Consider the following 27,576-nt stretch of genomic DNA (forward strand, 5'->3'; position numbering starts at 1 on the left):
CAGAATATACAGGTAGTTCTCAGCATTGGAGTCATAGAATTAGACAGCATGGAAATAAACCCTTCAGTCGTACTCTGCCCACGCCGACCAAGATGCCCCATCTGCACTAGTCCCACTTGTCCGCATTTGGCTCGTATCCCTCTAAACCTTTCCTGTCCATGCACCTGTCCAAATGTCTTTTAAATGTTATTATCGTACCTGTCTCAACTACCTCCTCTGGCAGCTCGTTCCATACACCCACCATTCTCTGTGAGAATAGGTTGCCCCTCAGGTTTCTATTAAATATTTCCCATCTCATCTTAAAACTGTATCCTCTGGTTCTTAATTCCCCTACCCTGGATTAAAAGCTCTACATTCAACCTATCAATTCCCTTCATGATTTTACTCAACTCTGTAAGATCACCCCTCAGCCTGCTGTACTCCAAGGAATAAAGTCCCAGCCAGCCCAACGTCTCCTTGTAGCTCTGGCCCTCGAGTCCTGGCAACATCCTCGTAAATCTTCTCTGCACTCACTTAACAAGATCATACCCAGTTTTGGCCACTATACTACAGCTGTCTCTACAACTCTTTGAACATTTACCCGTACCAATCCAGTCCCGGTTTCAGCCGATCTATTCCCTTCATGATTATACACAGCATTGTAGTGCATCAGTTCCAGATACAAAGTCCAATGTCCGCAAAAGAGTCGAGGTGAATGAGACAGTACCCGAGCTATGGAAGGACAGTTCAGAAGCCTGATAACAGAGGGGAAAAAACCTGTCCACCTGTCTCGCCATCGTTGTAGCTTTAGAGATGCCGCACGGAAACAGGCCTTCGGCCCACCCGAGTCTGTGCCAATCAGCGCACGCCCGTACATTAGTTCTATCCTACACACTAGGGACAATTTACAGAGGCCAATTATGCTACAATTCTGCACGTCTTTGGGATGTGGGAGAAAACCGGAGCAAACCCACGCGATCACAAGGGGTCTGAGTTTAGTTTATTGTCGCGTGTACTGATGGACAGTGAAAAGCTTTTGTTGTGTGCCAACCAGTCAGCGGAATGACAATACAAGGTTACAATTGAGCCATTCATAACTCGGAACGTGCAAACTCCGTACAGACAACACCCATAGTCAGGATGGGGCCCGGGTCTCTTACGCTGTGAGGCAGCAACTCTACCGCTGCACCACCTTGCCGCCCTTACCGCGCTACCTTGTGCTGGCTATGAGTTGATGGCTTGCATTGCCCCTCTGTCAGAGGGCCAATGCTGACCCAAGATTGCTGACATGGTTTGGCTGCACGGGCTTGAGGATCTGCGCTGTGGGACTGGTCTAACCAGGGACTTGCCCCAAGAGGCTGGGCTTGTTGGTGGCTGCATCGTGCCAATGAATTATCTGTTTACGCCTCCTTTGCCTTGCTTTCGTGCCTTAATCTTCACATCTGAAGATGTAATTGTGTCACATGCTTTTCTTTGTGTCTTTAGACTGAAGGACGATCCTTAAATGTCCATCTGGAGGTCTCTATCTTTTAGACACAAAGTGCTGGAATATCTCAAGGGGTTCGGCAGCATCTCTGGAGAACATGGATAGGTGACATTTCGGGTTGGGCCATTTTACAGAACGACGGTATAGGGCTGAGGGTGGGACTGGAAGCAAACAAAAGGCAAATCTAAATCTAGTGGGAGAGTCTAGGGCCAGAGGCCATAGGCTCAGAATAAAAGGACGTACCTTAGGAATGGACATGGGGAGGAATTTCTCTAGTCGAAGGGTGGTGAATCTGTGGAATTCCTTACAACAGATGGCTGTGGAGGCCGAGACATTGGATATTTTTAAGGTGGAGATTGACAGATTCTTGATTAGTATGGGTTTCAAGGGTTATGGGGAGAAGGCAGGAAAATGGGGTTGAGAGGGAAAGATAGATCAGCCATGACTGAATGGCGGAGTAGACTTGTTGGGATGAATGGCCTAATTCTGCTCCTATAACTTATGAAATCTGGGCTGGCAAGAGATTACCTCACACAGGAAGATTCCCAGATAGGCTGATCGTTTGCTAGGGATGGTGTGATCCCAAGAGGGATACATTGTTGCGAACTGTGGAACTGGTTACTCCTGCACTTTGTGTCTCCTTCTGTTACCAGTTTGGTTGAGGATCGTAATGAAACATCTGTTCTTCATCCATTCCCAATCATTTCAGGACCACTAAATGGAACGTTATAAGCATCGTTGCTGTTGGTTTGAAAGTCCTCCACAAGGACTGGCCAAAACCTTTGGTGCCAAGCTCAACACGGTCTGTGGTCTCGGTGGAATTGTACACATACTGACTGCTTTGTTTCTCTGTTGACTCTCCTGAGGTAGACAGTGGCTCAGTGCGCAGTCTCTGCCCCAACATTGGAGAGCTGGTGGGACAGACCAGGTTCTGGCACGGGAAGGACTACTGCAACTTTGTGTACAAGGACTGGATCCAACTTGATAAACCTTTCGACGGTGAGTGAAACCTCAGCAGAGGGCGAATAATCTTCCCACCGCTGCTCCGTGTCCTAACATGGCCCCATCCCGTTTGCCCACTCCCCCATTCACCCTACAACTTACCTCCATGTTACACTTTCCACGTGTTTCAGTTTTATAGTTTTGTTTATATGTTAACGATTTGGATATTGGAATTGATGGCCTTGTGCGCAAGTTTGCGGATGATGCGGAGATATGTGGAGGGGCGGGTAATGTTGAGGAGGGAAGGAGCCTGCAGAAGGGCTTGGACATGTTGGGAAAGTGGGCAAATAAGTGGCATATGAATTACGCTGTGTGCAGGCATGCACTTTGGTAGTGGGAATAAAGAATCATAAAGTCATACAGTGTGTTAACAGGCCCTTTGGCCCAAGGTTGCCCACACCAACCAATGTGTCCCATCTACACTAGTCCCACCTGCCCCCGTTTGACCCATTTCACTCTAAATCTATCCTACGCATGTACCTATCTTAATGCTTCTTAAACGTTGCTATAGTACCTGCCTCAACTACATCCTTCGGCAGCTCGTTCCACACAGCTACCACCCTCTGTGCAAAAAAGATTACCCCACAAGTTCCTATTAAATCTTTCCCCCCTCATCTTAACCTATGCCCTATGGTTGTCAAATCCCCTACTCTGGCCAAAAGACTGTGTGTTTACCGAGGTACAGTGAAAAGATTTTTGTTGTGTGCTATCCAATCAGTGAAACCTCCCATCAGTCTGAAGAAAGGTTTCGGCCCGAAACGTTGCCTATTTCCTTAGCTCCATAGATGCTGCTGCACTCGCTGAGTTTCTCCAGCATTTTTGTGTACCAGTGAAAAGACTACACATGATTACAATCGAGTCGTCCACAGTGTACAGATACAGGATAAAGGAAATAATGTTTAGTGCAAGATAAAATCCAGTAAAGTCTGATTAAAGACAGTCAGAGAGTCTGCAATGAAGTAGTTGGTTGATCAGGGCTGCTCTCTCGTAAGAAATGTAGATGGAGTCAGTGGAAGGGAGGTTGGTTTGTGTGATGGTCTGGGCTACGTCCATCACTGTGTTTACAGACTTGTAAATTTCTTATTGTCAGACCTGCTAGACTTCTCAACTCACTGGGTTACTAGCCCTAATCGGTCCACCGGATAACTTGGTCTGCTGATTACCAGGTTTAGTTTCGAGATGCAACATGGAAATGGACCCTTTGGCCCACCGATCACCTGTAGACTAGTTCTATCTCACACACTAGGGACAATTTACAGAAACCAATTAACCTGCAATCCCGCACGTCTTTGGTGAGTGAGCACCCGGAGAAAATCCATGGGGTCACAGGGGGGAATGTGCAAACTCCACATAGAGGGCAGTGTGTGGTGGGGAGGTCAACACCCGTGATGGACTGGGCAGTGTCCACCACTCTCTGTGGTCTGCCTTTGACAATCTGCGGAGGGGAACCTGAACCCTGGGGGTCAGTGATGGGGCCCCAGCTTGTGCTCAGCCCCAGGGGTCTAAACTTCCTCTGCTCCCACAGACTTCATCGACCGCTACACCACGCCCAGGATGCCCTGGCACGACATTGCGGCGGTGGTTCACGGCAAGGCTGCCCGCAACCTGGCGCGGCACTTCATCCAACGCTGGAACTTCACCAAGGTAACCCCTCCCTCCGAGCCACACCCCTTCCTCCCAACCACTGCCCACACCTCCCTCAACCTACCCCCATCACTCCCTTCCCACCCACAGTAACCTGGCATGGCACTTCATCCAATGCTGGAAATTCACCAAGGTGAACCTCCCCATTCAATGGTCCTAGCCCACTCACCCACAGCTCTCCCCTCCCCCCACCTCCTACACCCAGCCACAGCTCTCCCCTCCCCCCACCTCCTCCACCCAGCCACAAATCCCCCCCCCCCCACCTCCTCCACCTAGCCACAGCTTCCCCCCACAACCCCTCCATTCCCCCTTCCCACCTTTCCCAATTCCAGTTTAAAGCGGTGTGGCACTTTATCCAACACGGGAGCTTCACTAAGGTGACCCCCCCCCCCCTCCACGCCCCACCCTGCCTCCCAACCACAGCCCTCCCCACCCCCCACCCCTCCCTCCCCCACACAAACCCCTTCCTCCCACTTCTTCCTCCCCACCCAACCTCCACCCCTCCCTCCCTACTCCCACCCCAAACATTGTCTGTCCATTTCCCTCCACAGTTGCTGCTTGACCCACCAAGTACCTCCGACACTTTGTGTTTGCTCAAGATTCCAGCATCTGCAGCTCCTTGTGCTTCCGTTTTGCCGGCCTGAGTGAAGTTCCCTCTTTTCCCGTCCGCAGATTGTCAAAGGCAAGTATCGGCCGGTGTCGTACCCGTACCTCCTGCCCAAGAGCATGTCCACTGCCAGCGAGCTGACGTACCAGGTGCCGGGATCCATGGCAGCGCGAGTACAGGTCTGTCCCCCTCTATTTCACCACCTCTCACCAGCTCACCGCTCCTGCCCGAGGCTCCCGGGCTACGGTTAGCGGCAGGGTTTGCATGCCAGCTTCAGGGAAGATTGGAGGGACATTGCTGGGGTGGGTGGGCAAAGTGGGCGTGTGGGCTGACTGGGCAGGAGGGGGCGGGAAGGGGTATTGTGTTATAGGTCTGTTGCTGTATAACACTGGGGTACAGGTCCAATAACAGGGGGAGAAGCTGTTCCTCTGGTGGTGCGCGCTTTCAAGCTTTTCTCCCTTCAGCCTGAGGGGAGCGGGTAGAAAGAGGAATGACCGGGGTGCGACATGTCTTTAATTATATTGGCTACTTTCCCGAGGCAGCGTGAGGTGTAGGTGTAGATGGAGTCGTTGGTGGGGGGTCTGGTCTGTGTGATGGACTGGGCTGCATTCACAACTTTCAGTGATTTCTTGCGGCCTTGGGCAGGGCTGTTCCCAAAACAAGTTGCATTATGCAGTGCATCTGTAGAGTTGCATTTGTTCCCTCCATTGTGCAGCCACGGGGCACACAATCCGTGGAGCACTCTCTGCATTAGCGGCGCTAACACGCTCCATTCCTCTCGATGTGTTGCAGGTGCTGAGATCGGCTGCGGACTGGTCCTGTGGCATTAAGTATCACGAGGAATCCATCCACCAGGCATACATGCACGTGATTGAAAACAGCCAGCACTACATCTACATCGAGGTGGGTTACAGGGTCCATGTTTACCTGTCACTGTGACCTAACCCCCCCCTCCCGTCCACCCAGGTCATTGCTCCCGCCTCTCACGCACTCCTGGATTGTCAGCTCACTGACGATCTCCTCGTGGACGGGAGGAATTATGCACAATTAGGGCAGTACAGTAGCGCAGCGGTAGAGTTGCTGCCTCACAGCGCCAGAGACCCGGGTTCAATCCAGACTCGGGTGTTGGCTGTACAGAGTTTGCATGTTCTCCCTGTGGCTGCATGGGTTTTCTCCGGGTGCTCCGGTTTCCTCTCATATCCCAAAGACGTGCAGGTCTGTAGGTTAATTGCCTTCGGTAAAGTTGTAAATTTGTCCCTAGTATGTGGGATAATGCCAGTACATAGGTGTTGCTGATCAGCTCGGACTTATTGGGCTGAAGGGCCATATCCCAAAGACATGCAGGTTTGTAGAATAATTGACCCTCTAAATTGTCCTTCGTGAGGAGGATAAAACTAGTGTATGGGGTGATCGCTGGTCGGCGTGGACTAGATGGGCCGAAGGGCCGTTTCCCCGCTGTATCTCTAAAACTAAGAACTTAAACTAATATAAAATGCAGCGCCCTACTCCGTGTCCACGACAAGCAGCCAATGGTGCATCACATGCACTGTCACAGTGGAGAGGAATTGCTTGCACAGTCTCTGTAGCCAGACAAGCCTCTTCTCTGCTTCTAACACCGTGACCTTGGTGTAAAGCATGTATACGCCATAAATTCAATCTGAGCTCGATGTACACACCATGGTGCACACAATCCAGTGGCCATATCCACAGCCGCTGCCTCCTAGCACCAGAACCCTGGATTCAATCCTGACCTCGGCTGCTGTCTGTGTGGAGTTTGCATGTTCCGCCTGTGACCGCGTGGGGTTCAATCAATAAATCTATCTGGATTGGGGGAGAGGTGGTGGGATGAGGAATATCAGGTCGAGTTATTTTTGTAACAGAGGGAACGCGACTCAGTGATAGATAGCGCGGTGCAGAATCAAAGGTCTGTAGATAGACACAAAAAGCTGGAGTACTTCAGCGGGAAAGACAGCATCTCTGGAGAGAAGGAATGGGCGAAGTTATACCAAAGGTAGACACAAAGTGCTGGGTCTAGCAGCATCTCTGGAAATGAAGGATAACAGTGTAAAGAAAACGTCACCTATCCATGTTGTCTAGAGATGCTGCCTGAACCGCCAGAGTCTGTCTCTGGCAGAGGCAATGAAGGGAGGTTCACAGTGACTATGTGTTCATCAAACCTCTCCCTTGTTCTCTCCAGAACCAGTTCTTTATCAGCTGTGCCGACAATAAGAATGTCTTCAATGGGATCGGCGACGCCATTGTCAAGCGGATACTGAAGGCCTACAGGTTTGAGGACATTTCTTCACACTGTGTAGCTACACCCCAACGGTATGAGTGGGCTCTCCCGGTTGCCATCCATTTCAACTCCCCTTCCCCTTCCCACACTGACCTTTCTGTCCTGTGTCTCCATCGCTGGTATGGACATGAACAAGTAACTCCTATTCTCACTCCCCTCCCCTCCCCCCTCCCCCCTTCCTCCAATCTAGTCACTTTGCCAGTTCCACAGTTCTCCACATTGATTCCCTCTTGAGATTTCAAGCCAACAACAGACTTACCAGGCACCTGAGGTCATTTGTGGCTGGCCCTAATTTGTCCTGGTCTTTTCTCCCCTCAACTCTTCCCTCTCCCCAACCCCTACTTTCTGTCAGAAGAAGAGTCCCGACCTGAAACGTCATCCATCCTTTTTGTTCAGAGATGCTGCCTGACCCGCTGACTTACTCCAGTGCTTTGTGACTATCTATAAAATATAAAATCATGAGAGGCATAGACACGTTGACAGTCAGAACCTTTTCTCCAGCGTGGAAATGTCCAACACCGGGAGGGCCTCAGCTTCATGGTGAGAGGAGCAAAGTTTAAAGGAGATGTGCGGGTCAAGTTCTTTACACAGAGGGTGGCGGGGGCTTGGAATGCGCTGGAATGCGCTGCCAGGGGTGATGGTGGAGGCAGATACGACAGTGGTGTGTAAGAGGCTTTTGGATCGGCAATTGGATATGCAGGGAATGGAGGGATATGATTAACATACAGGGAGAGGAGATTCATTTAACTTGGCATCATGTTTGACAGGACATTGTCTGACAAAGGACCCTTTTCTGTGATGTAATGTTCTCTGTTCTAACCCCCCCTCCCCCCTTTCCCTGTGCCCCACAGGAACACCCATTCTCCTACTACTCCCCTCCCCACAACTTTTCCCTCCCCCCATCTACTTACATCCTATCCTTGTCTCTGACTGTACATTTCATAGAACATAGAAAGGTGGAGCACAAGGATAGGAGCTTCAGCCCACACTGTCTGCGCTGAGTATGATGCCATGACCATCATTTATCTACCTGTGCATAATCCATATCCCTCCATTCCCTGCAAATTCATATTACCACCACAGTCTGGCAATGAATTCCACAGATTCCCCACCCTCTGGCTAAAGAAATTACTTCGCATCTCCATTCTAAAGGTACGTTCTTTTATTCTGAGGCTGTGCTCTCTGGTTCTAGACACTCCCTCTAGCGGAAACATCCTCTCCACATCCACTCTATCCAGGCCTTTCACTATTTGGTAACTTTCAATGAGGTGGCCCCTCATCCTTCTAAACTCCAGTGAGTACAGGCCCAGAGCCATCAAACGCTCATCGTACATTAATCCAATCATCCCCAAGATCATTCTTGTAAACTTCCTCTGGGCCCTCTCCAACACCAGCACATCCCTCCTCAGAAATAGGGACAAAAACTGCTCACAATATTTCAAATGTGGCCTCACCAGTGCCTTATGTTTAGACATAAAATGCTGGAGTAACTCAGCGGGTCAAGCAGAATCTCTGGAGAAAAGGAACAGACTCTGAAGTCTGAAGAATGGTTCAACCCGAAACGTCAGTATTCCTTTTCCCCTGAGATTCTGCCTAACCCGCTGAGTTACTCCACCATTTTGTGTCTATGTTCAGTACGAACCAGCATCTGCAGTTCCTTCCCACACACTCAGCATTACATACTTGCTTTTATATTCTAGTCCCTTCAAAGTGGATGCTATGATTGTTTTAAGGTGCAGGTTGGCTTTAAGAGCAGAGTTGCATTTTCATAAACAGGAGTTGGAGGCTGTATTTGGACTTTTGGGCTGTTATTCTTTATCTTCCTGTGCCACTGGCTTTAAATCTACCGCTCCATCCCACACTGAGATGGTATCACTCTGTAAACAGTGGCATGAGCCTGCTGATGTGATGTGCACAGAGGCCCAGATGTGCTGTTCACCACTGCCCCCAGCAGGTAAAGGAAGTCACTGCAGCGGTGTTGGCAGTTAACAGGAGACACCATGAACTGCAGCTGCTGGAGTCTTGAGCAAAACACAAAGTGCTGGAGGAACTCAGCAAGTCAGGCAGCATCTGTGGAGGGAAGTTTACAGGGGGTTAGGCAGCATCTGTGACGGTTCAGGTCGGGACCCTTATTCGGGCTGTTAGAAACAAGACGCAAAGTGCTGGAGTTGCTCAGCAGGTCAGGCAGCATCCATGGAGAACATGGACAGGCAACGTTTCGGGTAGGGACCCTTCTTCAGACCCACTAAGTTACTCCAGCACTTTGTGTCTTTTTTTGGCAAACCACATTTGCAGTTCCTTGTTTTTACATTCAGATTAATGGAGTGCAGGCAAGGAAATGTGGGCAGTGCTAAGCCTGGTGAGTGATAGGTGGATACAGGTGGGGGGGGGGGGGGGGGGTGATTAGCTGATGGGTGGATTAAATGAAAAGGAGATAAAAGGTGTTCGATAAGGAGGGAAGAGGAGGAGTGGAATGTAAAGCCGGAGGAAGGGATATCGGGGGTAGGAAATTGTGAGGGTCTCTCTGTTCATTTATAAAATACTATGTCCATTTCTCTTTCTTTCATTGCACAGGGACAAGCAGCGTTACCGGGTCTACCTGGTGACTCCCTTGATGCCGGGATTTGAAGGTGACATAAAGACGGGAGGAGGGACAGCGATTCAGACTGTGATGCACTTCAACTACAGGTAGGTCCGGCCTCCTACGCTCCAAGGAATAAAGTCCCAGCCTGTCCAACCTCTCCCTGTAGCTCCGGTCCTCGAGCCCTTCGAGCCAATGATGATACATTAGACAATAGGTGCAGAAGTAGGCCATTCGGCCCTTCGAGCGAGCACTGCCTTTCAATGTGTTCATGGCTGATCATCCCCAATCAGTACCCCGTTCTTGCCTTCTCCCCTATCTAGCTCTCTCTTGAAAGTATCCAGAGAACCGGCCTCCACCACCCTCTGAGGCAGAGAATTCCACAGATTCACAACTCTCTGAGAGAAAAAGTGTTTCCTCGTCTCCATTCTAAATGGCTTACCCCTCATTCTTAAACTGTGGCCCCTGGTTTTGGACTCCACCAACATCGGGAACATGTTTCCTGCCTCTAGCGTGTGTAAACCCTTAACAATCTTATATGTTTCAATAAGATATCTTCTCATCCTTCTAAACTCCAGAGTGTAGAAGCCCAGCCGCTCCATTCTCTCAGCTTATGACAGTCCCGCCATCCCGGGAATTAACCTTGTAAACCTTCGCTGCATTCCCTCAATAGCAAGAATGTCCTTCCTCAAATTAGGGGACCAAAACTGCACATAATACTTTATTGTCAAATGTACCCAGACACAGTAAAATGCTTTGTTCTGCACACAGCCCGGTAGAATCATACAGCAGACCTCACCTGGGCAGTACACAAGTGTCGCCACATTTCCGGCACTGACAAAGTTACAAAAGTTCACTGAACAGTCCTATCGTCTGTCCAATGTTCATCAGCACTCACCATCTAGAATGCGGTCCTGACCTCCCATCTACCTCATTGCCCACCTTTCAACTATCTCCCTAATCGGACCTTATCTTTAATGTTATATCTTGGCACTAAACGGTGTACACTTTCTCTGCGCACTGTGGTCGGCTTGAGTGTGTTCATGTAAAGTCTTCTTTGACTGGGTAGCCCGCAAACATAAAGCCTTTCACTCTACCTCGGCACACGTGACAATAATATTAATGAACAAAGCTAAAATATTCATTACAATCATGGTCAGTCCTGTATCTCAACACCATGTACCTGCTCTCTCCCCATTCATTTTTTTTTACTACTTTTCGTGCCCAGATCGGGCGACACAGTGGAACAGTGGAATGTACAAGTGACAGTTTAATTTAGAGAACCAACGTTGAAACGGGTCCTTCAGCGCACCGCGCCGACCAATGATCACCCGCACACTAGTTATCCGACACATTAGGGACAATTTGCGGAAGTCAATAAACATATGGAGTGTGGAAAAAAACGGAGTACGCGGAGAAAACCCACGCGGTCACAGGGGGACCAGGCAAACACCGTACAGACAGCATCGGAGGTCAGGATCGAACCTGGCTCTCTGGTGCATTGAAGCAGCAGCTCTACCCGCTGCGCCACCATGCCGCTCTGACTTGTCGATGTAACTGGGTGTTTTGCCCCACAGAACGATCGCGAGAGGGGAGCACTCCATCATCGAACGCCTGCGGAAAGAGAGTGAGTACATCGGCCAGCCGTGGCCAGGGTCAGGGCAGGGACTGCACCTCTGCATGTGGTGTAGCTGGAGGATGGCAAGGGGACGGGAAGCACAGGGGAGCAGCAAGAGGGAGTTTAGGCTGGGGGCAATGTGGGAGCTGGGAACCCAACCTGCACCTCAGCCAAGAGACAGGCTTGCACCTAATGTTAGCAAGCTGCTGAACACACGAGGAACTGCAGATGCTGGAATCTGGAGCAAAGCACAAAGTGCTGGAGGATCACAGCATCTGTGGAGAGAATGAACAGGTGACGTTTTGGATCGGGACCCTTCTTCAGACTGATGGAATTGAGGTGAAAAAACAGGAAAAGAGAGGTGGGAGCGGGACATAGCCTGACAAGCCAACAGCTAGTTCGCATCCAGCCCTTGTCACTATCTCTCCACCCCCCTCACCTGTGGGGATTTTCCCCACCCCCACCTGTCTTAACGGAGGGGAAGAAGCTGTTCGTGAGTTTGGTGGTGCGCGCTTTCAAGCTTCTGTATCTCCTGCCTTACAAGAGCGGGAAGAAGAAGGAATGACCAGGGGTGGATCAAGTCATAGGTTCATGTCATAGGAGCAGAAGTAGGCCATTCGGCCCATTGAGTCTACTCCGCCATTCAGTCATGGCTGATCTATCATTCCCTCTAAACCTCATTCACCTGCCTTCTCCCCATAACGTTTGACACCCTTACCAATCAAGAATCTGTCAACCTCCGATTCAAAAACGGCCAATGACTTGTCCTCCACAGCCTTCTGTGGCAATGAAGTATTTCATAATTGACACAAAATGTTGGAGTAACTCAGCGGGTCAGGCAGCATCTCTGGGGGAAAAAAGGAGTAGGCGACGTTTCAGGTCGAGACCCTTCTTCAGACTGAGTCAGGGAGAGGGAAACTAGGCGATATGACAAGGTACAGAGGCAAATGAATGAAAAGTATGAAAAGAACAAGTCAAAGCCTCCACTGGGGAAACTCCTCAAGTCATTGGTTATGTTGTTCTGCTCTCCTGAGGCAGCGTGAAGCGTGGATGGAGTCTGGCCTGTGTGGTGAGGATGTTCCCTGCTCCTGAAGGATTGAGGTTGGGGGTTTTGGAGAGGGTTTTTCCCGCGGTTCCGGGGCGATGGCGTGCAGCCACGGAGCGACGTGGTAGAGGGAGGGGGTCGGGGGTGAATACTTACCAGCAGATGCAGGGGTGGTGACCGTGAAGGGGGGGGTGAGCAGTGGTTCTGATGTGTCGCACTCTTTTCCCACCCCCCCCCCTCTCCCCCCCCCCCCCCACCCCGTGTCAATATACGGCCTCTCCCTGTGCCTGCAGTGGAGGACATGTGGATGAACTACTTCTCGGTGTGTGGGCTGCGGACTCATGCAGAGCTGGACGGGAACTTGGTGACGGAACTCATCTACGTTCACAGCAAGTTGCTGATAGCTGATGACAGGACGGTCATAATCGGTGAGTGAGGCCAGCGTCACGCTGAGTCTTTACAGAGACAGCACGGAAACGGGCCCCTCAAGTCCACGCCGACCTGCGATCACCCCGTACACTCGCACTATCCTACACACGAGGGGACAATTTACAATTTTCACAGGAGCTAATTAACCTACAAATCTGCTCGTCTTTGAAGCGTGGGAGGAAACCTGAGCTCTCCTACCCACTTTGAGCCTAGTTTAATAAACAGACACAAAGTGCTGGAGGAACTCAGCGGGTCAGGCAGCATCGGTGGTGAACAGGGATAGGGACGGGTTGGGACAGTGACGCAGCGGTAGAGTCGCTTCCTTACAGCGGCGGGTTCAATCCTGACCTCGGCTGCTGTCTGTGTGGAGTTTGCATGTTCTCCCCGTGACCGCGTGGGTTTTCTCCGTGTTGACCAGCATCTGCAGTTCCTCCTTTCGACATCTTCAACTCCCTGCAGCTCAGCGGGTTATTTGACCCTCTGACCCTCCTGTTCCTGGAAAGTTTTATCTTCCATATTTACACTTACACTCAAGCCTGTCATGACTTTCAGCAGCTCTGTGAGATATTTCCTCGACAATCCTCGAGGCTCCTGACTGTGTAATGACAAATTCTGCTCCGCTGTGTCACACTACACTGAAGCTAATGCCATTCCCATGGAGTACTGTCTCTGAGAGAAGACAGAGAGGCTACAGAGAACACATCCCCTGAATGGAGTATGTGATCACTCATGAATGTTAGAGACACAGCGTGGAAACAGGCCCTTCAGCCCATTGAACCCACACCCACCAGCGATCACCCTGTACACTAGCACTATCCTACACACGAGGGTCAATTTACAATTTTACAGAAGCCAATCGACCTACAAAAACAATACATCTCTGGAGTGCGGGAGGAAACCGGAGCACCAGGAGAAAACCCACACAGTCACAGGGAGAACGTGCAAATTCCACGCAGACAGCGCCCGAGGTCAGGATAAAACACGGCTCTCAGGTGCTGGGAGACATCGGCTCTGCAGCTGCACCACCCTGCCGCCCTAATTATTCGCTTGTTACCCCAGACCAAATGAGGGGGCAGGTTTCCACTCTTTAAAGGTTAGAACATTGAACAGTACAACAGAAAAACAGGCCCTGTGATCCACAATGTCTGTGCCGAACATGATGCCATCTCATCCGCACCTCATCCACATCTTCCATTCCCTGCATATCCATGTGCCTATCCAAGAGTTTCTTAAACACCGCTATCGTATCTGCCTCCGCCACCACCACCACCCCTGGCAGTGAGTTCCAGGCACCCACCACCCTCAGTGTAAAAAAAACTTGCCCTGCAGATCACCTTTAAACTTTGCCCCTCTCACCTTAAAACAATGTCCTCCAGTCCTTGACGTTTACATCCTGGGGAAAAGATTCTGCCTGTCTACCATATCTATACCTTTTATAATTAGATAAACTTCAAATTGGTCTCTTCCCCCCCCCCAAGCTCCAAAGCCTTCAATGGATTTCCTTCCTATAGTTTACAAATTTATCATTTAATTTAATTGTTACAACAGAGAAGGAGGTAATTCAGCCCATCAGTCCATCACTCCTCAGCCGACCAATCCCACCAGTCCCGTTACACTCCACCAGCCTCGCTTCTTTCTCTCACACCCGTCTACACCATTTATCACTCCAACAAACACGGGGGGCAGTTTACCGAGGCCAATTAACCCATCGATCAGCACATTTTTGGGATGTGTGAAATAACCGGAGGCGCAGTGGCACAGCAGGTAGAGCTGCCACCTCACAGCACTAGAGACCCCGGTTCGATCCTGGCCTCGGGTGCTGTCTGTGCACATTCTCCCTATGACCGCGTGGGTTTCTTCCGTGTGCTCCAGATTCCTCCCACATCCCCAAGACGTGCGGGTTTGTAGGTTAATTCGCCTTCTGCAAAATTGTAGTGCGTAGCGAGTGGATGAGAAACCAAAACATAGACAATAGGTGCAGGAATAGGCCATTCGGCCCTTCAAGACAGCACCGCCATTCAATATGATCATGGCTGATCATCCAAAATCAGTACCCCATTTCTGCTTTTTCCCCATCTCCCTTGATTCTGTTGGGCCTAAGAGCTAAATCTCTCTTGAAAATACCCAGTGAATTGACCTCCGCTGCCTTCTGTGGCAGAGAATTCCACAGATTCAAAACTCTCTGGGTGAAAAAAGTAGTTCCTTATCTGTCCTAAATGGCCTACCCCTTATTCTTAAGAAAATGGCATAGCAAATAACTAGTATGAACAGATGATCGATAGACCGCGTGGACTTGGACTGAAGGCCCTGTATCCATGTTGTATCTCTAAAACTAATACTAAAAATTAAACATGCAGCCACAGGGAGAAGGTGCATGCTTCACGCAGACAGCATACGAGGTCAGGATCGAACCAGGGTCTCTGGTGCTGTGCGGAGGTGGCTCTAACCACGATTGTATTTCTCTTTAACTGAATTTAGATTCTCAAAGCTGATTGTAGACTTTTATTTCACTTTCTTGCAACTACCTACGGTTTAAGGCAAGAGGAAGCAGTTTTAAAAGTGATCTGAGGCTGTGTTTCTCAGGCTGATATGCAGGTGTAATCTGATACAATAATGTCATGTAACGTTTTCTCCGACATCTTCGGTTTCCTCCCACACTCCAAGGACGTACAGGTTTGTAGGTTAATTGGCTTGGTATAAATGTAAATTCTCCACAGTGTGTGTAGGATAGTGTGAATGTGCAGGGATCGCTGGTCGGCTCGGGCTCGGAGGGCTGAATGGCCTGTTTCTGCACTGTATCTCTAAACTAAACTAAAGGGGAATTTATAGAGTCATACAGTACAGAAAGAGGCCCTTTGGCCCATCTTGTCCATGTCCACCAAGATACCCCATTTAAACTAGTTCCAGCTGCCTGTGTTTGGCCATATCCCGCTAATCCTTTCCTATCCATGTTCCTATCCAGGTGTCTTTTAAATGTTGTTATACGGTAGTACCTGCCTCAGCTACCTCCTCTGGCAGCTCGCTCCATTTACCCACCACCGTCTAAAACAGAGTGTCAGTAACGCCCCAGTAATGACTGAATGCCATACCCCCCCCCCCTCACAGCTGTGACTGTGTCCTGAATTCAACAGCTGGCAGCAGCTGAGATTCCGTGGGATCTCGCCGTTGCTCTGCAACCGGCCCGTGAGCCGGGCGGCCATGTGGCGCCAACTGGATTTATTATTGCTTGCTTTGCCGTGGGAACTGGCAGCGAGTGTGAGCTGCCGACGTCTGGCTCTGTGTGAACGTTTGTGTGTAAGAGTGTGTCTGTGTGAGTGTGTCTGTGTGAGTGTGTCTGTGTGAGTGTGTCTGTGTGAGTGTGTCTGTGTGAGTGCGTCTGTGTGAGTGTGTCGGTGAGTCTCGTGTGTGTGTGTGTGTGAGAGTGAGTGAGTGAGAGTCTTTGCCTGTGCATTATGGTATTTGTGAGTGTGTATTAGTCTATGCATTAGGGGTGTGTGAGTGTGTGTGAGTCTATGCATTAGGGGTGTGTGTGTGTGTGTGTGTGTGTGTGTGAGTCTATGCATTGTGTGTGTGCGCGTATGCGCTGTGCACGGTGGCACAGTGGTGGCGTTGCTGCCTTTCAGACTGAAAGCTGTGGGATAGAACCAGTGTACAGATGAATGAAGTAGACTCGGTGGGCTGAAGGGCCTGAATCCGTGCTGGGTCTCTAAACTAAACTAAACTGAAGTAAACTAAACTAAACCAAAGTATAAATGAATCTAAAGTGAACAAAGTGAAGTTCATGCCCGATGTTTATGGGAGCCCCCACGATGCTGCCTGTCCCTAGGTGAGCTGCTAACGTGACTGCTTTGATTTAACCGCCAGGCTCGGCCAACATCAATGACCGCAGCATGTTGGGCAAGAGGGACAGCGAGATGGCGGTGATCGTGGAGGACACGGGCCACGTGAGCTCACTGATGGACGGCGAGGAGTACCAGGCCGGGGTGTTTGCCCTCCACCTCCGACTACACTGCTTCAAGTGAGGCCATGCCATGGGGGGGGGGGGGGGGGGGGGGGGGGGGGGGGGTAGGTGGGGGGTGGTGAGGTGGATGGGGAGGTGGATGGGGAGGTGGATGGGGAGGAAGGGTGGGCGATGGAGGTGAAGTGGAGGGGGGGGGGGGAGTGAGATTGAAGGGGGTGGGGGAGGTAAAGGGGGTGGGTAGGGGAGTGAGTTGGAGGGGAGGGGGTGGGGAAGTGAGATGGAGGGGTCGGTAGGTGAGTGGGATCGTGGGGGTGTGAGCTGGAGGGGGTGAGTGGGTTGGATGGGAAAAGGCAGGGTGAGGTTGGGGGGGGGGGTTTCATATTTCAAAGTTTAGTTGGTGTTCGTGATGTTTAATAACCTGATGATGATTATTGGTAATCTCTGGATTACTAGTCTAGTAACCAAAACCCTCCTTGCATCATGAGTCCAATAACCCACCCCTCTCTAGATCACTAGTTCAATAACCCACCCCTCTCTAGATCACTAGTCCATTATTACTAGTCAACCGACTCTCCCTGCATCACTAGTCCATTGCCAACCCCCTGCCCACACCTTGCGTAAGGGGGTGAGTGGAGCCGTGTGCTGTGACTGACGGAGTATCTTCTCCTCTCCCGCAGGCTCATCATGGGCGGCTTCAATGACCCGTCGATCGACGTACAGGACCCCGTCAGCGAGAAGTTCTTCAAGGAGGTTTGGATTCCGACCAGCGCGAGGAATGCCACCATATACGAAAAGGTACCCGAGATCCACACGTCATCTCCAGCTCTGGTGTGGAGGCAGGGCGGTACGGTGGCGCAGCGGGTAGAGCAGCTGCCTCACCGCCCCAGAGATCCGGGTTCAATCCTGACCTCCGGTGCTGTCTGTGTGGAATTTGCACGTTCTCCCCGTGATCGCGTGGGTTTCCTCTGGGTGCTCTGGTTTCCACTCGCATCACAAACACGTGTGTGTTTGTAGGTCAGCTGGCTTCTGTCAATCACACCCCATTGTGCAGGCAGTGGATGAGAATGAGATAACGTAGAATTAGTGTGGACAGGTGATTGATGGCCAGAGTGGACTCGGTGGGCCGAAGGGCCTGTTTCCATCCTGTATCTCTAAAGTAAAGTAAGGGTCCCACCCCAAAACATCATTAGTCCATTGTGCAGGAGGCATCGCTGGGATAACATGGAACTAGTGAGAACGGGTGATGGTCTGCCAGTGTTGACTCAGTGAACCGAATGACCTGTTTCCACGTTGTATCGCTAAACTAAACCAAACTAAACTTAATAGATGATTGAATGTCAGGAGAATCAGATCCGTGATGGGGGTGGGGGAGGGGGGGCAAGGAGTGTCGGATATGGGAGTGGAGGACATGGAGGGGCTGTGATCACAACGAGTTGTGGGCAATTGCTGGGGCAACTCAAAGTGTCAGGCAGCATCTGTGGAGGGAATGGACCGATGACGTCTTGGGTCAAGATCCTTCCTTGAGAGATACAAAATGGAACCAGGTCCTTCTCTGTCTCTCTCCACTTCTCTGGCACAGTAGGGTAGCAATGTAGCGCAGTGGTAGAGCTGTCACCCTGTAGCGCCAGAGACCCGGGTTCAATCCTGACTACGGGCGCTGTCTGTACGGAGTTTCTACATCTCCGCGTGGGTTTTCTCCAGGTGCTCCGGTTTCCTCCTACATCCCAAAGAAATACAGGTTTGTAGGTTGATTGGCTTCAGTAAATTATACCTAGCGTGTAGGATAGAACTGGTGTGTATGAGGTGATCGTTGGGCTGCGTGGATTTGGTGGGCCGAAGGACGTTTCTACGCCGTATCTCGAAACTAACGTGAGCTAGATGTTCTCAGTCACGATTAATATGATCGTTCTCTTCTGGGATGTTTGTAACACGGTAAGAATGAAAAGTAATTGAGGAATGGGAATCGTTGGAGTGGGAGGTGGGGAGTTGCCTCTGCTGTTGAATGAAGCTAAAACCTCAATCCTTGTGTTAGGTCTTTAGATGTCTTCCCTCAGATCACGTGAGGAACAACGTGGATCTGGATGACTTCAACGCCAAGTTGGGGCTGAACACCGAGGACCCGGCCAAGGCTGCGGAGGAACTGAAGAAGATCCGAGGCTTCCTGGTGCAGTTCCCCATGTACTTCCTCTCTGAGGAGAACCTGCTGCCAGCGCTGAACACTAAAGAGGGCATGGTGCCAATGGAGGTGTGGACATGAGGGAGAGTGAGAGTGAGCACAATGCTGCCAGTGAAGACAAGACGCTGAACCAGCTACATATCACAGCCCTGGTCAAGGTATCCATGGGAGACTAGACATTCTATATACAAGGCCTGAGGTGGATCAGTGGCCCCACCATCAACTAACGTACAAAGAACTCTAGATGCTCAAACTGGATTAATGACAGCCCAAGATTAATGGGCTCCTTCAACTTGGAGAGAGTATTTCTGACTTTCCTTCACAATGGGTTAATCGGATGGAGGGTCCCGGATCCACAAACCTTCCAAGCCACTGGGATCCCAGCAAAGGGTCTCTGAGTGTAGATGCTGTTCCCATTGCAGTGTGTGTTCATATGTGATGAAGCATAGAAGGGGGCAAACTGTTAATGCAGCGCCCTCTTTGTTCAACGTATCGATCTGTCTCTGCCCTGCCCTCCAAACCCCCATGCCCACCCTTCTTGTGGAACCTCTCCTGTGCCTGAACCACGAGAGTTCGTCCAGCCCCTGGAGTGCGTCCTCCTCTCAGTCACATCACGGCCGATCGGCGGACTCACTCTTCGCACGTCCACTAATCTCAGACTTAAAATGAACACTAGACTCTATACTAAGGCTGCACGGTGGCGCAGCGGGTAGAACCACAGCGTCACAGTGCCAGAGACCCGGGTTCCATCCTGACTTCGGGTGCTGTCTGTGTGTGGAGTTTGCACGCTCTCCCTGTGACAGGGTGGGTTTCATCCGGGTGCTCCGGCTTCTTCCCACATCCCAATGACGTGCGGCTTTGAAGATGAATTGGCTCTTTGTAAATTGTCCCCAGTGTGGAGGGAGTGGACGAGAAAGTGGGATAACATAGAACTAGTGTGAACTGGTGACTGATGGTTGGCCTGGACTCGATGAGCCGAAGGGCCTGTTTCCACGCTGTCCCTCTAAACTAAAGTAAGGATTCTGAGCCCGAAATGTCATGTGTAGGATGCCAAAGTGGTAAAACAGAACTAGTGTGAACGGGTGCTAATTGGTCGGTGTAGACTCGGTGGGCCGAAGGGCCTGTTTCAGCAACGTAGCTGCTGTGGGTGGGCCTGAGGTTAGCAGATACGAACGTAATACAGCCTAGTCAATGTACGGGGAGTTGGCGTGGAGGGGGAGGCAGGAACAGGGAGGTTCAGCACTCCACATGTATCCACACAACCCACTAACACCCTGTGTATCTGTCTGTGGGAGCTCCCCTTAATCCTCCTCATCTTCACCTCGCTTACTGAATGAACGTCTCCTCGTAAGACTCGTAACAGGACGGTGGATGTGAAACCTTCATAATTTATAAGAATTAGGCCATTCGATCCATTGAGTCTAATCCGCCATTCAATCATGGCTGATCTATCTTTCCCTCCCAACTCCATTCTCCTGCCCATAACCTCCGACACCCTTATTAATCAAAAACCTGTCAATTTCTGCCTTAAATATACCTAATGACTTGGCCTCCACAGCTGTCTGTGGCAATTAATTCCACAGATACATCACCCTCTGACTAAAGAAATTCCTCCTCGCATCCTTTCCAAAGGTTTGTCCTTTTATTCTGAGGTTGTGCCCTCTGGTCCTAGACTGTCCCACTAGTGGAAACGTGCTCTCTGCTCTCTGCACCCACTCTATTTCCAACCGCAATCGTGCTGGAGGTGGTGATTGAACCCGGATCCCTGGAGGTGTGAGGCAGCATCACTACCTGCTGCGTCACCGTGCCATCTGAATGTAACTGTACACTGCCCATGTAACGTAGTAACAAGGAACTGCAGATGCTCTTTTACCAAGGAAAGACACAAATGCTGGAGTAACTCGGCGGGTCAGGCAATATCTCTGGTGAATATGGATAGGTGACGTTTCGGGTCGGGACCCTTCTTCCGACATGTCGTTTTATTTTGTTGGCCGAATGGTGCAACACTAGTGGAATTACCCCTGTACCGGGAAAATAGAACACAGTACATCACAGGAGCAGGACCTTCGGCCCACAATGTCAGTGCCGGACATGATGCCAAGATAAACTAATGTCATGTGTCTGCATGTGATCACATCCCTGAAAGCCCTTCCATTTTATTCGGCTGCAAACAATTACTTGTGCCCATAAAAGAAGAATTATGGATGTTGCAGACATCAGGAAAAACAGCAACTGGAGTGATCACATCTATAGTAAGGAATACAAGACACCCGGGCAAAGAGTCATTGAGTCATCCAGCACGGAAACAGGCCCTTCGGCCCAACTCGTCCATGTCAACCAAGATGCCCCATCCGCACTAGGCCTACCTACCTGCATCTGGCCCTTAGCCTTCTAAACCTGTCCTATCCATGTACCTGTCCAAGTGTCTCTTAAATTTTGTTATAATATCTGCCTCCACTTCCTCCTCTGGGAGCTGGTTCCATCTACCGACCACCCTCTGAGTGAAAAAGTTGCCCCTCAGGTTCCTATTAAATCTTGCCCCTCCCACCCTCTGAGTAAAGGACTGCGTGCAGTCACCCTATCCATTCCCCTCATGTGTACTCAGTCATATCACAGTGCACTGCTGGTATAACTCGGCATCATTTGTGTAGTGGTGCTGGACTGTGCACAATTGGTCATTTTACATGACTAGTGCAAATTGTGCACCATCTATACCAGTTACACACTGGTAGAGCCACTCCCTCATAGTGCCAGAGATCCGGGTTCAATCCTGACCTTTGCACTCCTCCCACTTGCCAAAGATGTGCAGGTTTGTAGGTTAAATGGCCCTCTCTGTAAGTTGCCCCTAGTGTGTAGGGAATGGATGAGAAAGTGGGATAACTTAGAACTAGTGTGAAGGGGCGATGGATGGTCGGCATGGACTCAGTGGGCCGAAGAACCGGTTTCCAAGCTATATTTTTCAATTCATCAGCACCTGTGTGATTGCGCTGTTCTCATATGATTGTGCCATACTAGTGTAATTCTGCAGTGCTGGTGTAACGATGCATCATCTGGGCTGTTTGTGCACTAGTGTAACTGCACCATCTCTGTAATTGCACACTACTGGTATAACAATGCTGTACTGACATATTGTGCACTGTGTATTCATGCACTACAGGGGCAATGAAGTGGTACTTGTGCAATTGTTCACTAGCCATTTAATTGTGGACTACTGGTGTGGTGATGATGTACTGGTGCAACTCACCAGCAATGTAACTATACTCCTGGTGTAACAATGAAGTGGTACTTGTGCAATTGTTCTCTAGCTGTGTACTTGTGCACCACTGGTGTAATTACTGCATTGGTGCAATTGTTCACTAGCACAGTAATTGTGCACTGGTGTACTGACGCTGCACTAGTGCAAGTGTTAACTAACCATGTAATTGTGCACCACTGGTGTAATGATGCGGCACTGGTACAATTGTTCACTAGCCGTGTAGTCGTGCACTCCTGGTGTAAGATACTACGCTGGTGTGATCGTGCACCTCTGGAATAATCATCGCCAGTTGTGCAGAGGTGCAGCTGAGGTACCCGTGCGTAGTCTAGCCCAGATGTGGGCCAGCTGTGACAGCACCCATGTAGCGGCATGAGGAGTGGGCATCGAGCAGGGCCCGGCCAGGAGAATGACCGTCCGTCCGGCGTCTCCATGAGATGTACGTTGGTGAGCCGCTGCTCCATCTACCCCTCGACCTACGGCAATGAGATGCCCGGAAGAGGAAGAAAGGATCGTTACTCCTGTGGACCAAGGGTCAATTCTACAACCAGCAAAGGTGTACAGAACCGCAGCTACAGACACGTAAATAACATTAATTAATTAAATGACATTTAATATTATTCATAATGTTGCAGATAAAATAAATAATATTAGTATTGATTAATTGTCCTGTATCATTGTCATATTGCTAACCAGTCAAGTCATACCATACACGAGTGCAATCACGCCACACACAAGTTTAACAGGTAGTGCAAGAGAAAAATTACCAGAGTGTAGAATATAGTGTTACAGCGATATTGTATTACACTTACAGAGAAAGTGCAGATTTTAAAAAGTGCATGATTAACAATGAGGTAGATTGGAAGTTTGGACTGCACTCTATACCAGCTGTAGAGTCGCTGTCTTACAGCACCAGAGACCCGGGTTCGATCCTGACTATGGGTGCTGTCTGTATGGAGTTTGTACGTTCTTTCTGTGGCTGCATGGGTTTTCTCCAGGTACCCTGGTTTCTTCCCACATTCCGAAGATGTACAGGATTATAGGTCAAGTGGCTTTGGTAATTTTGTAAAAGGATAGTGCTAGTGAATGGGGAGATTGCTGGTCGGCGCGAACTCGGGGGACTGTAAGGCCTGTTTCCATGTTATATCTCTAAGGTCTTCAGCTTATGAAAGGACCGTTCAGTCGTCTGATAACAGTGGGGAAGCAGCTGTTCCTGAGCTGTGGAGCATTTGTTCCAGCTTCGGTATCTTCTGCCTGACGGGAGCGGGGAGAAGAAGGACTGACCAGGGTGGGACATCCTTGATTTTGTCGGCTGCTTTCCCGAGGCAGCGTGAAGTGTAGATCGAGTCTATGGTGGGGAGTCTGGTCTGTGTGATGGACTGGGCTACATCTTGCTCGAAGCACAAACAGCTGCAGATGCTGGTTTCCAAGAGAAGAGTGCTGGAGTAACGCAGTGGGCCAGGCTGGCAGCAACTCTGGAGAACATGGAGAGGCGATGTTTGGGTCAGGCCCCTTATAGGGTGATTTCACCAAAGTTAAAATGAGCGTAGATCCCCCCTCACGTGACCGAAAAATTTAACTGGAGGACATATGTCACTTCGATACATGTTAGTGCATGGGGAAACACGCACTTTCACACCCGTTAAAAACATGAAAATCGGCCGAATTTTGAGCTGAAATTTTCTGTGCTAGTCGGGGTGACCGTGAAGCACAGCGACCTAAAATTTCAGGCAAAAAAAAGATAGAAAGTATGGTTAATACAAGAGGGAACTGAAGGTGGAAAAACAGCGGAAGTGAACAGCCGATATTTGCCGTGGAGATTTAAAGGTCCAAAATATCGGGAATTATCGCGTTTGCTCGCTGAATTTCATCAAAAGTAAGCATTATTAACGTTTTTCCACCTTCAGTTCCCTCTTGTAATTACCATACTTTCTATCTTTTTTGCCTGAAAATTTAGGTCGCTGTGCTTCACGGGCACCCCGACTAGCACAGACAATTTCAGCTCAAAATTCGGCCGTTTTTCATGTTTTTAACGGGTGTGAAAGTGCGTGTTTCCCCATTCACTAACATGTACCGAAGTGACATATGTCCTCCAGTTAAATTTTTCGGTCACGTGAGGGGGGATCTATGCTCATTTTAACTTTGGTGAAATCACCCTATTGCTAGTCCAGTAACGGGACCGACAGTGCGCTCTCCCTCGGTGATCAGACACTTACACGTTGTTTACACAGACAGTGGACACGGGAGAGAGCCAAAGGGAGAAACATTTCCAACCTGCTCGTGGTTATCTCCAAGCAACCAGCTGGATTGCATTGCACACTGATGTATATTTGGCAATAAATTAATCTGAAGTCGTGTGGATGTGAAGGCAACGTCGGTGTTAATTATCCAGGGAACTCGGACAGAGAGGACGTGTGGGAATGCAGAACAGAACTCGTGCTATTCAACGATATTCCAAGCTGTGCAAGCCAACGCAAGGAACCTTGAGCAAAGCCCCAAGTGCTGGCGGACTTCAGCGGGTTTAGTTTAGGTCAGGTGCACCAAGGTCCAATTTACACTAAATGCTATTCACATTATTCCCTTTATCCTGTACCTGTGGACAGTGTTTTGTGCTGTAGATTGTAATCATGTACAGTCTTTCCGCTGATAGTTTTTCGCTGTACCATGGTACATGTGATAATAAACTAAACTCAAACCCAAACATTGAAAAGCTTTTTGTTGCCTGCTATCCAGTCAGTGGAAAGACTATACATGATTGCAATCAAGCTGTCCACAGTGCTCAGATGCATGATAAATGGAATAACGTTTAGTGCAAGATAAAGTCCAGTAAAGTCCAATTAAAGATAGTCCGAAGGTCTTCAGTGGGAGAGGGTAGTTCACGACCGCTCTCTAATTGTTGGTAGGATGATTCATTTGGCTGATAACAGCTGGGAAGAAACTGTCCCTGAATCTGGAGGTGTTCTTTTTCTGATGGGAGAGGGGGGGAGAGGGGGGGATGAGGGAGTGGCCAGGGTGCGACTCGTCCTTGATTATGCTGCTGGCCTTGCCGAGGCAGGGTGAGGTGCAGATAGAGTCAAGGGAAGGGAGGTTGGTTTGTGTGACGGTCTTGGGAATTGCTTGGGGTCTTGGATGGATCTGTTCCCAAGTGATGCTGTAAAATGCTTTCCATTGCGCATCTGTAGAAGTTGGTGAGAGTTGTTGGGAACATGCCAAACTTCAGAAGCCTTCTAAGGATGTAGAGGCTTTGGTGTGATTTCTTGACCATTGTCTCGATGTGGATGGTCCAGGCCAGGTTGCTGGGTCAGGCAGCATTAGTGAAGGGAATGGACAGATGATGTTTTGGTGGCAACCTTTCAGACAGATTATGCTTCAGTTTAGTTTAATTATACAGGATGGAAACAGGCCCTTTGGCCATTGAGAGAACCCCGACCATCAATCACATTGTAAACCGGAGCGCCAGGTGGAAACCAATGCGGTCACATGGAGAACGTGCAAACTCAGCGGTCAGGATCGAACCCAGGTCCCTGGCGCTGTGAGGCAGCAGCTCTATCGCTGGTAATAGATTGGTTCAGATTCTGAGCCAGACCAGGCCAATGCAATGTCAATCTCAGGCTAACTCAGGACTTACGGGCTATGCTAGGGACCACTAGAGGACAGCAGCAAGGGTGAGTCACACAGCCCCTCTAGCCTGTCCTGCCATTCAATCATGGCTGATCGGCACCGGCCTTCTCCACTGAGTCTGGGTTCACATCTAGTGCAGTGGATCTCCCCTGCAACCTGCCAGTTAACTAAAAGGGCCTGTCCCACTTACGCGACCTTTACAGGCGACTGCTGGCACCTGTGATAGCTCGCTGAAATTTTCAACATGTTGAAAATTCAGCAGCGACCAGAAAGACTGGAGACTATGGTCGTGAGAGGTCACCAGGGGTCGTGAGAGGTCACCAGGGGTCGTGGGAGGTCTCCAAAGAGTCGTAGCGTCTTTCTGGTCACCGGTGATCTTTCAACATGTTGAAAATTTCAGCGACCTATCACGGGTGCCGGCAGTCGCCTGTAAAGGTCGCGTAAGTGGGACAGGCCTTAATGGACGTTTGCGAAGATGCCAACCCAACCTGCAACACAACGATTAGGCAGAAGAACGGCAGGCAGACTACGAACATCACCTCAATCCAACAGTATGAACATTGTATTCTGTTGCTTCGTGATGCCCCTCCCCCCTCCAATTCTCCCCAAGCCCATCACACTGTGCTTTTCCCCTCCTCCCACTTCCCCACCACTCATCCCCGAGCCCCCACCCAGTTCCCTTCAATCCTCACTGTATGCCACCCCGTCCTGAATTCCCTCCCCACTCAAGCCCCCCATCACACTGTGCTTTTCCCCCTCCCCTCCTTCCACATCCCCCACCACTCATCCCCGAGCCCCCACCCTTTATACGCCCATCCACCTCCCCTTGTCACTTCCCTTCCCTTTTGTCATTTACCCCCCCCCCCCCCCCCCCCCTCTGTAACCGCCTATCACTTGCCAAGGAAGCATCTCTGGAGAGCATTCCGGTCAGGTTTAAGTCGACCTTTAAGATTCCTTTTTTGCCATGCTTTGTCCTGGCCACCCCTCTCTTCTCCAGCCTTTCCCCCCCCCCCCCCCCCCCACCCCAAACTCCAATCAGGCTGAAAAAGGGGCCCAACTTTCTCACTCCCAAATAAGAGACAAATTCCCAACGGCAATTCATTGACCAACTTGGTCGTGGCTGGATGAATCATGAGCTGGCCCGGGCACTGGACTGCACACTGAGCCCAGCCAGCGGGCCAGCTGAGGAGTTTTGGCTCGCGCAACGTTGCGAGCAAAGTCGGGCACCCCATCCAACTCATGAACCGATGATCGGCCATGAGAAGGAGGGGTGGTAGTGTGGGCGGTAAGCGAAGGTCCGAAGGTCGGACAACTGGCCGGGCAGCTGACCAACAGGGCCACGGGCGAGGCACTGCTGCTGCACTCCATGGGCTGCACTACGTCGGGACGGGTGAGTCGGGGCTGGCCGCGGCGCTCCGACCCGACAGACCCGACTCGGGTGGTGCCAGTCAAATACGGGACAAGGGCGGTCCCGAATGGGACAAACAAATTTAGCCCAAAAAACAGGATTCCCTGCTAATTCAGATTCAGATTCAAGATTCAGATTCAGATTCAATTTTAATTGTCACAGTCAGAGACAACGAAATGCATTTAGCATCTCCCTTGAAGAGCATGGCAAATACGTGAAATTTTAATAAGTGTCCGGGGGGGGGGGGACCTTTAGTAGAGTGACAAAAGATTCCTCCTGCTGGTTCGGCAACGGAGAGACCTGTTTCCCGGATGGTAGGAGGGTAAACAGTCCATGGTTGGGGTGAGAGCAGTCCTTGGCGATGCTGAGCACCCTCCGCAGACAGCGCTTGCTTTGGACAGACTCAATGGAGGGGAGCGTTGAACAGGTGATGCGTTGGGCAATTTTCACCCCACCCTCTGCAGTGCCCC

General features: G+C 50.3%; 1 protein-coding gene across 7 annotated transcripts in view; it reads left to right on the forward strand.

Annotated features, from left to right (window-relative positions):
* Positions 1 to 22,737, forward strand: part of LOC129703416 (phospholipase D1-like) — a 91,167-nt gene extending 68,430 nt beyond the window's left edge. For all 7 annotated transcript variants that reach the window (XM_055645825.1, XM_055645823.1, XM_055645824.1 and 4 more), the window contains 11 exons: positions 2,336 to 2,464; positions 3,993 to 4,111; positions 4,784 to 4,897; positions 5,511 to 5,621; positions 6,916 to 7,004; positions 9,589 to 9,702; positions 11,173 to 11,222; positions 12,552 to 12,686; positions 16,552 to 16,705; positions 17,326 to 17,443; positions 18,681 to 22,737. In XM_055645825.1, the coding sequence (XP_055501800.1) occupies positions 2,336 to 2,464; positions 3,993 to 4,111; positions 4,784 to 4,897; positions 5,511 to 5,621; positions 6,916 to 7,004; positions 9,589 to 9,702; positions 11,173 to 11,222; positions 12,552 to 12,686; positions 16,552 to 16,705; positions 17,326 to 17,443; positions 18,681 to 18,905 (1,358 nt within the window). In that variant the 3' untranslated portion in view covers positions 18,906 to 22,737. The remainder of the gene's footprint in view (positions 1 to 2,335; positions 2,465 to 3,992; positions 4,112 to 4,783; positions 4,898 to 5,510; positions 5,622 to 6,915; positions 7,005 to 9,588; positions 9,703 to 11,172; positions 11,223 to 12,551; positions 12,687 to 16,551; positions 16,706 to 17,325; positions 17,444 to 18,680) is intronic.
* Positions 22,738 to 27,576: the final 4,839 nt, after the last annotated feature.

This window comes from Leucoraja erinacea, chromosome 14 (genome assembly GCF_028641065.1).
Source record: "Leucoraja erinacea ecotype New England chromosome 14, Leri_hhj_1, whole genome shotgun sequence".
Lineage (NCBI taxonomy): Eukaryota > Metazoa > Chordata > Chondrichthyes > Rajiformes > Rajidae > Leucoraja > Leucoraja erinaceus.